The sequence below is a fragment of the Clarias gariepinus genome, chromosome 17 (genome assembly GCF_024256425.1).
Source record: "Clarias gariepinus isolate MV-2021 ecotype Netherlands chromosome 17, CGAR_prim_01v2, whole genome shotgun sequence".
NCBI lineage: Eukaryota > Metazoa > Chordata > Actinopteri > Siluriformes > Clariidae > Clarias > Clarias gariepinus.
In genome coordinates, this window is record NC_071116.1 from 29730001 (window position 1) to 29745000 (window position 15000).

General features: G+C 42.8%; 1 protein-coding gene across 2 annotated transcripts in view; it reads left to right on the forward strand.

The window, feature by feature from the left end:
• sh2d3ca (SH2 domain containing 3Ca) overlaps positions 1-15000 on the forward strand; it is a 45946-nt gene that overhangs the window by 11021 nt on the left and 19925 nt on the right. Inside the window, exon 1 of one of the 2 annotated variants that reach the window (XM_053515921.1) lies at positions 1-320. This exon is cut by the window's left edge and continues 1653 nt beyond it. The exons of the other annotated variant lie outside the window; for it this stretch is intronic. Within the exon in view, the coding sequence (XP_053371896.1) occupies positions 246-320 (75 nt within the window). The 5' untranslated portion in view covers positions 1-245. The remainder of the gene's footprint in view (positions 321-15000) is intronic. 2 annotated transcript variants of the gene reach the window in all.

Consider the following 15000-nt stretch of genomic DNA (forward strand, 5'->3'; position numbering starts at 1 on the left):
TCCCTGCCAGCTCTCTGAAGCATAGAGTGAGAGGCAGAAAGAGAGAGCAGTAGCAGCCGTTTGCCGGCTCTGTGCTCACACACTCTCGTAGCTATCCTGAGTGTGTGCATATGTGTGTGTGTATGCATGCGTGTGTGTGTGTGAGTGTGTGTAAGAGGGGCATGACCCGGACCTTCTAGTGGTGCCTGAGACGGAAAAAACAGGAGTGGATAGAGGGAGACAGGAGGAGGAAGCAAAGAGGAAGCATGACGGAGAGATGCAGTCTGTGGAGCGCCCTGTCTGCGGCCGCCTGCTGCTTCTACAGGGGATCCTTCATGCAGGTGCAGGAGTGTGTGTGTGTGTGTGTGTGCGTGTGGATATGTGTGTGTGAGGGGGTTTGAGGACAGGTTTGGAGATCGCATGACATCATCGTGCATGTTCAATGCATCTGCAATGATGCAATGAGTGTCAGATTTTCACAGCATTGGATTGATGCACATGTCTGTAGAAGCGAATGTGTGTGTGTGTGTGTGTGTGTGTGTGTGTGTGTGTGCGTGTGTTATGTTGTTTTTTGCCCAACATTCACGTGCGTCTCCAATGATGCTGATGCTGATGGTGGTGATCTCACAGCGCTGAGTGTGTGCAGGCTGGACTCAGCGGAGTGTGTTGTCGTCCTGTGGTGGTGTAGTGGCTTGTAACAGAGCTCGAGGCTCGGGCGAGACCAGGGAGAACGCATCAAAAAGCGCAGACCTGGAGGTCATGCTCGAGCTCTCGGGGAGGAGATCCGGTTTCCAAATCTGAGCCCAAATCTGTCCGAGCCTGACACGCGATCCGGCTCACGCTTCTCAGCAGGAGCAGCAGGACAGAGAACGTAGTGTAGACTCCATCTCATCCTGACGTCGTTCCAGATGGTTCTTCTGAGAGCCAGAAAGTGTGCTGCAGAACTTAGCGTCCAAAGAAGTTTCGTTATGGCTCGCTGGTGAACGGACGGGAGGGAACGTGACGAGTCGTTCAAGGACGAGCGTATTGTTTTATTTAAAAAGTCAATACGGATCATTAGGAGCTCTGCCCCGCTCACTCGCTCGCTCGCTCTTTAATCCTGGATTCTGATTGGTCGGAAAAAGTGTTGATTGATTTCCCATAACAGCAGCAACATGGTTTCCATCAAAACAGCTCATTCACACATTTACTCAGAACTCTACACGTGTACATAAATAACAAATAACTCATTGGTAGTCAGCATGATGTCTTCCGTATAGGATTATAAACGCATGTGTAACTTTTACGGAAGGAGTCTCCAGTACATATAGTTATAGCTGCTATAAAGTGAAGGTGACGTTTCACAACATTGTACGAGACTACACGTTTGAAAGTTTTTAAATGGCTGTGGTGTAAGAGGAATAACACGCCTTCTGTTTTATTCTGTACTCCAGCTTCATCACTTTTACGCCAGTTATATCATCCTTCCTCATGCAGAACCACTGAAGCTACTACAGTACGTTGAACCCTACAGCGGAGTTCAATTAGTTTCTTATCAGAATCAGGTTTTAAGGAGAACCGCCCTCAAATATCCCTGAAAATCTTTTATCTTTTAGAGAATCTTGTTTATGCCAGTGTTTCTGTTCTACAGCCAGGAAACAATCTCCAATCACATGATCCGTATTAGACCTTTAAACACAATCAGGTATTAAAGTCATATCTGTGTTACAACTGGGTTCCACCTGCTTCCTGTTCTAGAGCATCAGCACAGGTGTCTCAGATACATGCATGAGGGATCATGTGACCAATTATGAAAACAAGAAAAATCCCTTCTTCCTATGAAATTTCCTCATCTCTTATATAAGCTCCAACATTCTCTTTGTCTCTCAGGGGTTTTGTTCAGGAAGTGCTGATTCCATGCTTGGCTTTGTGAGAACCTAATAAATCGATCCGGCTTGTTATTCCTCTCTCTCTCTCTCTCTCTCTCTCTCTCTCTTTCATTCCAAAAAAACAAAGGGGCCAAAATGACTCAACAGTCCACAGTGTGTTTCTAAGCGGAGAGGACGTTCGGGTGCAGCTGTAGGGAGGAGGCCCTGGTTTACATCTCTATAGAGATCTAGGTTCGATCGTCTTGCTTCCTGTTTACACACACATCCTGTCAATCTGTTTAAAAAGCCGTCCATAGGCACCAAAACAATGACATCAGCGAGCAGATAGAAAACATCACGTAGACCAGGAGCACGCAGCACACAGCTGTGTGTTACGGGTGTGTAACGATGCCCCTACGGGTCGCGTGTAGTAACTTTATGCGTATGTAATTCGAGCCACCTGAGCACGATGAGTCTCAGCTGGAGGCTGGTAATGGGGTTTCTGGTCGATGTTCACAGCGAGATGCAGAGACACGACAGAGAGAGGGAGAGAGAGAGAGAGAGAGAGAGAGAGAGAGAGAGAAAGACAGAGAGAGAGAGAGAGGGAAAAAGAGAGAGAGAGAGAGAGAAAGAGAGATAGAGAGGGAGAGAGAGAGACAGAGAGAGAGAGAGAGAGTTTTTGCTTAGGTGTCACAAAGCCAGTGCCTCGATGCAGCCGAGAGATTTTAAGTCCAGTGTTTATTCCAGAGGTCAAACTGCCTGAGCGGACTCGGGACATTCTGTCACAACACTACTGCATTCTGGATTCTGATTGGCTGCGATTGATTTTTCTTAAACATTAGCTCTTATGATAGCGCAGGTTAATATTGATGCGCTGATCACGTTTTTAATTGTTTCTATAGCAACAGCTACCGTGCACGCTTTACATAAACATGTGTAACATTTATGGAAGGAGTCTCCAGTGTCAGTGCTTTGTAACGCTCTCTCTTTCTCACTCGTTCTCTGTAGCGTTTATCCTGTAGAGAGTCGCGGGCACTCGGGGCACTGGGCGAGGTACACCCTGGACGGGGTGGCAGACCATCACAGGGCACACAAACACACATTTAGAAATGTCAATCAGTCCTACCTGCATGGCTTTGGACTGGAGTACCCGGAGGAAACCACCAGATGACCAAAATTCATCTTCGGGACAGAGGAGTTTGTGCTTTTGATTATTTAATTAAACTTTGGCACAGAGGAATAAAACATGAGCAATAAACAGGGATTAAAGGCTGTGGATTCGAACCCACAACCTTCCTATTGCTTGGAGATAACTTGCTCTTCATGTCAGCTCATAAAGTACATTTCAAAGTCGCATGAAGTGGTGTTCAGCGCTCAGGGCCGCTCTGCGCCTCATTAAGAGAGTAAATGTGTACTGCGGTCCACTGCATTGTGTGTTTGCGTTAACTCTAGACTCCAAATCTTCCGTCTGCCTCTCTGCGCTTGCACTTAATCCCGCTATTCAGTTCCTCCTGTGTCACCGCCACATCGCTGTGTTGGGGATGGTTCAGGATTCACTGCTCTATTATCCCGTGTTTAGATTAGCATGGCTCTGCTTGTTATTTGGAGCCCGCGTGTCAGGGCTGCATGGAGTTCTCCAGAGGCTGCAGGAGTAACACGGTGTACAGGGTGCAAATGAACAATATTTATGGCATCGTTTGCATTTTTTTCTCCTCTTTTTATTTCTTTCCTTCCCTAATGCATTTGCCGTAACACTATAATAGAACATAAAATAATATCCTATTACTGTAATAAAAGTAGCTCTGCTTTCTGTGTGTTCAGCACATTTCTCTTCCTATCCGTCTTTCTCTTCCTGGGTTTCTTGAACGTCCTCTTCGAAGCTGCTGTCATTTCCCGCCGGGAGGCTGCGACGATGACGGCTGAGCTCCTGTTAACTGTAAAGTTCAGGAGTAAATCTGTCTGAGAGAGCGAGGAAGAGAAAGGGGGAGAGAAAGGAGGTTATCCTAATTACACCGTCTTCTTTTCTTTCCTAATGAGTCGCCCGAAACTGTAAAAACTCCCCCCGTTCAGGCTTCATTCATCCACGAGAGAGTGAGTGAGCAGGCCTGTTGGTTTTGATGAACGCCGCATAAAGCTCAGGAAACCCCCCGAGCTGGGATTAGCATTCACTCGTTTTGTGTCTAGCACTCGAGTTAATTATGTTTGCTCTCCTCAGCCTGATGTACAGAAGGAAGACTCGAGAGCGCGGATCTCGAGCTCACATTCACGTCGACGGTGTCATGTGCCAGGTGATACTGTGTGTGGCTTAAAGAGTAGAGGAGGGATACAGCACAAATAAATGCGTAGACCAGCCCTCAGGTCATATGTAGAAGGTCTTTAAAACTCCAGACTAATTAAGAGGTTGTTAGGTCGTCAGCACAAAGGTGAGAGAGTACAGCGAGTTTTTACAGGCTGTGAATGGACCTGATGACTTCCTGATATCCAACCTCTGCCCACTGGGTGGGTTAGTTAGTTAGTTGGTTAGTTGGTTAGTTGGTTAGTTAGTTAGTTAGTTAGTTAGTTAGTTAGTTAGTTAGTTAGTTAGTTAGTTAGTTTTTGGTTAGTTGTTTGCTTGCTTTTTTCTTGATTGTTTGGTTATTTTGTTGGTCGGTTGATTTGTTGGTTTGGATGGTCAGATGGTCAGTTGGATGCTTTACTTGTTAGTTGCATTTTTGATTAATTGCATGGTTTGAAGCAGAATTTATGGTGGCCCTGAAGTGCAAAACAAATTAACAAAACTGAAAACAAAATAACAAATTCAAAACCAAGTTAACAAAACCCCAAACTATTTTTTGGGGGGCGGTGTTTGTTGTTTTGTTTTTGTTTTTGTTATTTTGTTTTTGGATTTGTAAATTTGTTTTGCACTTCTCGGCCAGTCCAAAACAAACCGGAAAAAGTAGGTATAGTTTGCGAATGAAATGCTTACGCTGATTGAGCGAGACATCTGTCACTCAGGATATACAGGCAGTACTGTAGTAGCGGTAGATTTGTGTGTGTGTATTGTGGTTTCAAATATGGTGTTCTTACCGTGGCCCTGAAGTCAGTTTTGTTCATTTGTTTTGCACTTCACGGCCATCAGAGTTTAAAGTGAAGCAGAACACACAAGAAACAAAGATAAAAAAACAAGTTCCTACTTCCTTTATATCTTGAGTGACAGATGTCTCGTCCAATCAGCGGTAAGCATTTCATTCGCAAACTATACCTACCTTTTCCGGTTTGTATCAGATTTGTTATTTTGTTTTCAGTTTTGTTAATTTGTTTTGCACTTCACGGCCACCGTAAGAATTTAATGAGCTGGTGAGATAGATTTCATTTAAATCTTTCACCAATTCACTGATCATTCAATCATTTCTTCTTTGTGTATTTACAAGATTTAAAAATGTATCAAACCTTCCTGCTTATATAATGTGATTTGACGCAGATTTTGAAAAGATTCCGTGTGATTCCAGCTAAGACATTACATCATCACCATGTTCAGTATTTAAAGCTCGACTGTGTAGGATTTTATTTAATGCTTAAAAACTGGGAAAAGAAAGAAAACCATACACTTATTTTTAAACACACACACACACACACACACCATACATCAACGTAGATATTTCCTACTTGAAAGCAGTAGAACCCTAGGATTCGCCCTCTTTAAGGCAGTAAGATCATAAAAACCCCTGGTGAGTTATTCCTGGAAAGCGTTGTTGTGTTTCTGCTTCATTAACACTTTGTGTTTTTACTCGCTTGCTACTTTTGGCTTTGTGATGTGTTCAGATCTCAAAAACACGAAGACACAGTAATACTTTGGGGTTGTTTTAGTGACCTACAAACAAACACACACACACTTGGCACAATCAGTCACAATTCATAAATTGCAATGTGGATTTTCCACCACAGGGGGCAGCATTCAAAAATCTTACATCTTGTAGCTTGAATAGGAGATTCATGTTTCTACCGTGGTGTAACAATAACCTCATGTTGTGTGAATAATCCTACAGCAATGTTTCAGTAAAGAGAACATTAAGCCAAAGCGTAACATCCAATCTTAGCTGATGTTACATTTAAATGAAGAATTTGTGAGTCTCTGATCCAAATACTACCAGGAACTGGATTAGTGCAGTGGTGATGATGATGATGATGATGGTGGTTTTGTTGCTGATTTTTTTTTAGGACAGACATCAAAGGAAGAGACTTGGTGTCGGCGTGACCGTCACAGGCCTTTTGTGCTCTAAGTGTCTTTAAAAGAATAGAGGAACAAAAGATCAGAGGGTGAGAAAGACAGAAAGAGAGAAACACACACACACACACACACACACAGAAATATAAACTAACCAGGGAGAGAGAGAATGAAAGGCAGAGAGAGAAACTGAGAAATAAAGAGAGCAAAGTGATAGAGTGATAGAAAGAAGAACAGCACTGAAATAAAGAGACACAGAGAGAGTGACAGAGACAGTCAGACACAAAAGAGAGACAGACTGTGACATATAAATAGAATTAGAGATACAGAGACACAAAAAGAGAGCAAGAGAGACAGAAAAATCAGCGGCACAGACACACAGAAAGAGACAGACAAGCAGATAGGCAAAGAGAGTACGAAACTGAGACAGGTAGATAGATAGACAGACCTAGAGAGACAGACAGTTACGAAGTGAACAAAGAGACAGAGGCAGATAGAAAGTGAATGCGAGAGAGAATAACAGACAGAGAGAGACAGACAGACAGACAGTATAGATAGATAGATGGAGAGAGAGAGAGACTAAAAGGTAGCTCTTATTTCTCTCTCTCTCTTCATTTTCTTCTCCATGCCCTGATCTTCTCTTCCTCCGATCACCCGTCCATCTTTAACAGCCAGAATGAAAATGTTGTCACAGGACCACGTCTCTGTCTGTCTTTTAGAAAATCATAATAATCTATGCTAAATCTGTAACACGGCCAACGCAAAGGTCAAATCTGCAGACAACGAGGCAGATTTATAGACAGACAGTCTATAAAACGGACGCCGTGGTTGCTAGGCAACCCCGCCATGTTGCCAATCAAAGGAGACGCGCTTCACCTGTCTTGCAGGTTATTCAAACCCCCAGAAACCAGCACACTGTGTGCGAACATTAGGTACTACCAGGTATTAGAGCGTTGCTCTGGTATAGGGGAAAAGAGAAAGAAAAGAGAAAAGGAAAAAAAAGGAAAGAAAAGTTAAAAGATAAAGAAAAGTGAAAAAAATAGAAAGAAAAGTGAAAAGAGAAAGAAAGTAGACTTACAGTACGTGACCTCAGTGTCAAGCTCTGGAAATCGGTTCCTGCGCCTGTCCCGAGGATCGGAGCCGGTCTGGGTGAGTCTCGGAGGTTGTACAGTGGAGCCTTGAATTATGAGCATAATTCATTCCGTAAGTGGGCTCGTATCCCAAAACACTCGTAAACCAAATATAATTTTCCCATAAGAAATAATGGGAACTCAAATTTGAAAAAAAAATTAACCTGCACTTTACCTTTAAAAAAAGGCAAAATAAATCCCGACAGATAAGTGTTTCGTTTGTGCATGTAGGCTCAGTGTGTGTGTGTGTGTGTACAGGTATGTGTGTGTGTAAATCTAAAGTAGGTAAGCTAAAACAAATTAACCTGCACTTTACTTTTGAAAAGAAACGCGACAGAGCAGTGTTTCTGTGGAGAGCATAGAGAAAGAGAGAGTGTGTGTGTGTGTGTGTGTATGTGCACAGAGCAGGCTAAGCCTTGAGCAGATAATGGATCTTTAACCTCTCTAATGAGACTTGCTTTTGCGTTACACGCGCGCTGTACACACACACATACAGAAAATAAAAAAACAATAAAATATGTTTTACACACACACACACACACACGTGGTCACAGTGTTATAGTAAACAGTACACCCGTGCACGGATGTTGATTATACCAGTAAGAGACGAGCACTAAGACCCAGCAGGGGAGACGATTACCCACAATTCCGCAGCGCAAGAGAGAGAAAAACCGTTGGCTCAGTTGTGATCACGTGATGCTCGGCATCAAAACAAGAAGCGCATGCGTGATACATGATACTCGGTGCTCATAAACCAAGACTTGTTTGTTTTCCAAGTCAAAATGTTTTTAAAAATCTTTGCTCGTCTTGCGGAACACTCGCAAACCGCGTTACTCGTAATCCGAGGTTCCCCTGTACAGCTAAAGCTAACACTGTTTAAACAAAGAAGCGGTTAGAGAACTTTATTAAAGCTGTGTTTTGGTCACAGAAATGGCAACATGACTTCAAGAAGCTCAGTGAAGCAGGAACAAGTCAGGAGGATCAGTCAGGCATGAACACACACCAAACACACACATACACACACACTCACACACACCCCACACCGCACGCTGAAACAGCTTTGTAGTGATGGAGGCTTTTATCCTCAAACCTTTAAGATGTCCTAAGATTATATTCTGCGAGGACGTTCAGCGCGTTTATAGATAGAGACCTTCATTATTACCTTTTATCCAAAGCGACCTTCAAGTGAGGAAGATTAAGATCAAGGCAGCTGAGCTTTAGTGGTTAACTCACAGGGAGACGTCTCTCACCTTGTTTCTCTTCAATAAGTCTGTCTGTCTATCCGTTTATCCATCCATCCATCCACCAGTCATATGTTAGTCCAAGGCATCGGAGACGTCTGTTTCACTTTACTGTAACTTGATTATCACGAGAATGACAATAAAACTGTTAACTCAATTCATTAATGCGTCCACGTGTCTGTCCTCCCCTTCATCCAGCCATCCATCCATCCATCCGTTTGTCCAATTAGCCATGCATTCCACTTTTCCATCAAGTTTGTCTCTGCACCCCTCCATCCATCATCCATCCACAATGGTATCCATCAACCCCTTTATCCATTTATACATTCATCCAACCGTCCACTTATCCATGCATATACTTGTCTATCTATCGACTCATTTGTCCATCAATCCATCCACTCATCCAACCATGCATTCATTCACCTTCATGTCCTTCTGTCTTCTTGTCTGTCCATCCCACCATTCACCCACCCATTTGTCTGTCTGTCCATCTCCTGTAGGTTTGTTTTATATAACAGGCTCTGGTATTTACCCCAACCCTCCACCTCCCCACCCCCTCCACCCCTGCCCTGTGTTACACCCCACTTTGCCCTGAACGTGCCAGAATGCTGACTTACTGATGGATGAATAATAAATAATCAAATCTATTATTTATTGCTCCAAACACAATAGATGATCTCTGGAGTGAAATCAAACGGAGCAGCGTTGTTATAATACGACACACGCAGCAGAGGACGAGGCGACTCACAACAAAGAGCCAAACTGTACGCTGAGGAGGGATACACTAGATAATTACTGTAAATGAATTCTGGTAAGTGTGTGTGTGTGTGTGCTGTGCCTCGTGGACATGACGAGATAACACACACACACACACACACACACACACACATGAAATCCTCGCTGAAAAGAAAGAGAAGCAGAAGAGGGGGATCGGATTAGTGATCAGTGTTGGAGGCAGTTTGGGGCGTGTAATCTCCCGGTTTTTATTGTGGAGTAAATTAAATTAACCCAGATTTTTGTCTTTGTGAGTTTAGGTGTGTGTGTGTGTGTGTGTGTGTGTGTGTGTGTGTGTGTGTGTGTGTGTGTGAAGGAACGGTTTTGTCCCATATCTCCTCGCTGCAGTCAGTAGGGGGTTCCAGCATCAGCTGCTGTGGGAGGAAGAGGTGGGGGAGATGTAGTGTGTGTGTGTGTGTGTGTGAACTCAGATGCTCGAGGGAAACACATCCAGATGGAACCATGGCAACAACAAAAAACAATGACATCATGTACAGGGTGGAGAAAGAAAGAGTAAGAGAGTGTGCGTGATCTTACCCAAAACGACGAGATGTCATTAGTTCACACACACACACACACACACACACACACACACCATGGGAGAGGGTGGAGAGTGAATATTTGTGAATATTCGTTTGAATGTGTTTGATTTAATGACACCTCAGTGTATTGGATGAGGTCACACACACTCTCACACACACACACACTCACACACACACACACGCACACACACACACACACACACACACAGCATGGGACAGTGTGGACGGGGGAAGGTGTGTAGACATTAATGGTATGTCTGTGTGTATATGCATATATGTGTGTATGCGTGTGTGTGTGTGTGTGTGTGTGTGTGTGTGTGTGTGCCCCTACTCACTCTAACCCCCCACCCCCCTCTAAACCCTTTGGGGAACACCCCATGTGCTCATATGAATATCACCATGGCGACAGCATCATAATCAAGATACCATATCCACTCCCCCTTCTTTATTCCAACCCCCATCAGCATGACACTGATTAGCTTCTCTCTCTCTGTGTGTGTGTGTGTGTGTGTGTGTGTGTGTGAGTGTGTGTGCAATAAATTTGCAAAAATAAAAAAGGGTCCCTAGATCCCAAATTCACCTGATTAATAATAGATTGCTTTAAAGGTACAGATGTTTGCCATGCTACCGCAGTGCATTCTGGGATACTCAGTGTAGTGCAGTGCTATACAGGGTGTGGTTTCTCTCGTATTAACCCCCTACCATTCCTTTTTTTTCCCATGATGCTGCAGTCACAATAGTTTCAAACCCCTGTATTGTCTCACTGCCCTGATGTCTCCATTGCCACGGTGTGTGTGTGTGTGTGTGTGTGTTGTGTGTGTGTGTGTGTTGTGATTTGTGCTGTCCGTCAAGAGCTCGGCCCCGCCTCCAGCAGCACAAAGCCTGCCCTGCATGAATGAAAGTGAGAGCTCAGTCAGCAATCCGTCGCTCTTTCGCTCTCCAGCCAATAGCACGTGGCACTGCAGGGAGAGCTGGAAGCGATGACATCATCTGCAGCCAATCAAGCGCTAGCTCGAGGGCCAGGGCCTTCTGCAGCAGAGGGTTAAGGAGAGACAGAGAGAGAGAGAGAGAGAGACGTGATGCAGGGCGAGACAGTGATGGAGACAGACAGGAGATGAGACGGGTGATGACACCGAGCGAGTCGTGATATGCTGTCTGTCAGTGTGAGCGCTAGATTGGGCAGCGACCTGAAACAGCTCAGTAACTGGAAAAGCATTCAGGGTGTTATCAGAGGAGACAGGGAGCAGGTGTGTGTGTGTGTGTGTGTGTGTGTGTGTGTGATAGAAAGAGATCTCTTGTTCAATTGTGTAGTTTTAAAGGGCACCTATCATGCAAATAATTTTTTTTTTTGTCATTTTCAGACATTCAGACACACACACACACACACACACACACACACACCACAAGAACATGAGGAAAAAAACATTCCCTCAAGCTAGACCTTCCTCCTGTTTGTATGGACCAGGGTTTAAACAATTAGCCAATTAGATTTTACCCCTTATGTGACCTCATATAACAAGAGCCCCGCCCCCAGCTTGGGCGTGGCTCAGCAGTAGATAATTTACATAGACACTGACATGGTGCGTTTGGAGGAGGGAATTTAAAATGTAAAGAAAAATGCATAATCAAAATTATTTCAGCTGCAGCATTAACACACACACACACACACACACACACACACACTGGCAGAGGACAAAATATACTCATTAACACCATATGTACTATTTGAATTACTGCAGAATTAATCTGGAAATAGTCATCACGAGTCCTGAAGCTCCAGATGAGTTCTAGTAAACAATAATGTTGTGTTAAATTCTATATAGTGAGTATTTATTGTTTTAAATATTTTTATTATTCTCTTTTTTACTGTGTGCAGGGTTTTTGACTGACCCATCCAATCCAAGTAACAGATTAAAAAGGAAGAAATAACAATTGTTCATTTAAAATTTTAGGAATTACCCGTTGCACTGTACTGTATGTCTAACAAAGAGTTTCTGTCTGAGAAGAAATTGTTCTTGTTCTTTGTTTGTTTGTTTTATATACAGTATGTTTATGAATAATATATATCATAAAAATAACATAAAATAGAGATCATGACAGAATACAGCACAATCTCCCTCCTACACGAAGATCAGCAAAGCCAGCAAGAGACCATAAAAGGAAAATGAAAACTGAAATCTTAACCTTTAAAACGCAAAACATGTTTAGCCCTTGCTCATGTCGTTTTTTTAAAATTTGCACATTTTAAAAGTAATGATAACTTTCGATCCTGACAAGTGCACAGTGTGGTTTGTGAAACTGGTTCCATTAACACACACCGGCAGGACGTCCTGGGTCCATGCCACTTGAGTTTTAAGGGTTAAATGGAAATATACTACTGCTAAAATGTGGGTCTATAAACACACGAGCTCATTATACAATCAATTGTTTTGTACATCACAGACAAAACAAACACTGCTGACGTGACAGAAGCAGCTACTTTATACTTTATAATCAATATGTTTTATAGGTTATTAGTCCTGTTCAGTACAACCTTCAGTACAGACTGCTCCATTACTGATTTGTGTCATTAGTATAGCATCTAGGCATTAAATATAAATGACACCAAACACACACACACACACACACACACAAAGGAATGATTCAAGACATTTTTAAAAATGTAGTACTTGACATTTTCAAAAAGGAGCAAAATAATTTAAGCAAACTATTAAACTTCAAAGCAAAAAAAGTGATCCCAGATGAATGTATTTCCAAACGTTGTGCTTTTCCCCGTGTGCTGTGTGAATCACTGGATTAGTCCTCGAGAACATAAAGTGTGTGTGATTGAGATTACACAATCAAAAGGATTATTTAAGTTTATACGGAATGTGAGTGTGTATAAATCAGAATGATCAGATCGTCCCTGATGAACGAGCCGAGGGCAACAGCGGAAAGAAAAAACTCCCTGAGATGGTAATAGGAGGAACCTCGAGAGGAACCGGACTCGACAGGGAACCCATCCTCATCTGGGTGATAACGGATAGCGGGGATTGATCTGCACTCATACTGTGTGTTAGGAGGCTGGAAGTTCAGTATATATTCTAATTAAAATTTTATTTGTCACATCAACAGTCATACACAGTACGATATGCAGTGAAATGCTTAGACGACCGCCAGTGACCTGAAAATAAAAGACTATGAATAGAAAATAAGTATGAAAAGAAAAAAAAGGTAAATTTAACCAAGAAAGAATAAAATTAAAATAACTATACAGTACAAAATATACAATATAAGAAAAATATATGTAAAAAAATATAACAGGAGATGTTGATTGATGTTAATATGGAGTCCAGGAACTACTTGGTTTATTAAATATAAAGTTTGTCTTGGTTATGAAATCCTCACTGCCATTACATTTATTTCATTATTATTCAAGCAATAAAACAGTCCTAAATGACTAAGTGTCCGATTTGAAACATTACTGACTCTAAGACTAAAACCTGGTTAGTTGGTCACTGATACGATTAGCGACTCCTGTTTAAGTGGTTTAGCGACTCGCGTCTTGCTAGTTCTAGTTTTATGAGTAAATTGGTAACGCTAAATCTTACATGGTAAGCAAAGAGTGAGCAAACTCGGACTAGCATCAGACTGCTATGCTATGAGCTAGCTAGCTTAGAGTACGTAGCTCGCCTAATCATTTGACTTAACTGAGTTGTGGAAATTGACTGGTGTTTTTTTTCTCTGCTTTAACTCGTGATGAGGGAGGATTATGAAAAAGCAGAAGCTTTGATGTAGTGTAAATAGAACTAGCTGACTAGCATTATGTGTGATTAGTGTGTGTGTGTGTGTGTGTGTGTGTGTGTAAGAGAGAGAGGAAGAGAGAGAGCTCTCTGATGGGTCAGTGTGGAAGCCTCCAGCTCGTGTCCGTCAGGGATTTTCGATCCTCGGCTCTTATTAGCATTCAGCTCCAGCGGTCCGACCCCAACACGAGTGTCACGCCTCCGTACGATCCCATCAGATCGGGTTAAAAGAGGGAGGAAGAACTGCTTTCACTCTTTCTTACTGTCTTTCTTGTTCTCTCTAGTATACTCTCTACACTTTCTCGTCCTCATCTATATCTCAGTTTATTATCTGATTGCCATTTCTGTCCTCTGTCTGTCTTTCTTCCTGTCTGTCCCTTCCTCTTTTTTGTCTGTGCATCTGCTTACATCTGTGTGTGTGTGTTTATATCTCATGAGTCCATTCATGTATTGCTAAACATTTTTATATTTTGCGAGTCTCACTCTCTCTGCGTCTGTCTGTCTGTCTGTCTGTCTGTCTGTCTGTCTGTCTGTGATGATGAGGAGAACTTAACTCTGTCAGCTCGTTAATAATCACAACGGTTCGCTGTGTTTGTGTATCGGGTGTGTTTTAAGTGTCAGGACACATCCATCCACACCAGACATGCTTTCAAACTGTGTGTGTGGGGGGGGGGGGGGGGGAAATTTCCTTTGCAAAACCTTCTTCTTGAGTTGAACCAATCAGTCACCCTCGATATAACAGGCTCCACCCATACAGTTCCTGCTTCTCACGAAACTAAAAACCCTTCATTAGGAACTAAAGAAAGGTTCCTGGATCTATAGAACGAAAATGAAACGCGATAGTGGAAATGCAACAAAAGCTCTTGGAAAAGGTTCCTATGGAAGTCATACGTTGTTGAAAAATGAGATTAAAGAAGTCATTCCAGTTTTAAAGAAAGAACTTCTGACAATGTTTTTGGTGTTTAAATTGTAACTTGGGTTTATTTATTTATTTATTTATTTATGTATTTATTTATTACGCCCAGAAATTCTGACCTGCACTGACTCAGCTCTTTAACCCGCATGAGTGTTCTTCATCGCCTCAGAGTCGCAACTCGAACTCAGTTATTGGTCTGTCTGTCTTCATAATTTCAGACAGTCTTCCAGGCTACGCAATTAATCTCTCACTGACACATATTGATTAATCCGAAGCGTCTCTGCGCTCCTCGGCTCCCCTCCTCATCCTCCTCCTCCTCCTCCTCCTCATCTTTGGGCGCTGAGCGCAGCACAGCAACATGGCATCGAGGGATGTGCGGTTTATCTGAGCGTGTAAAAGCCTCTGGCCTTGAGCTTTCACACTTGAAGCATACATATAAAAGATACACACACACACACGCTCATAAGCACACGCTCGTCATGCCTTAAAGTGGCTAGATCCCTGTAGGCTGTATCACACAAACACATACAGAGAGAGAGAGAGAGAGAGACATCACAATAAAAAAGCCTGTGTGTTGCTCGGCTG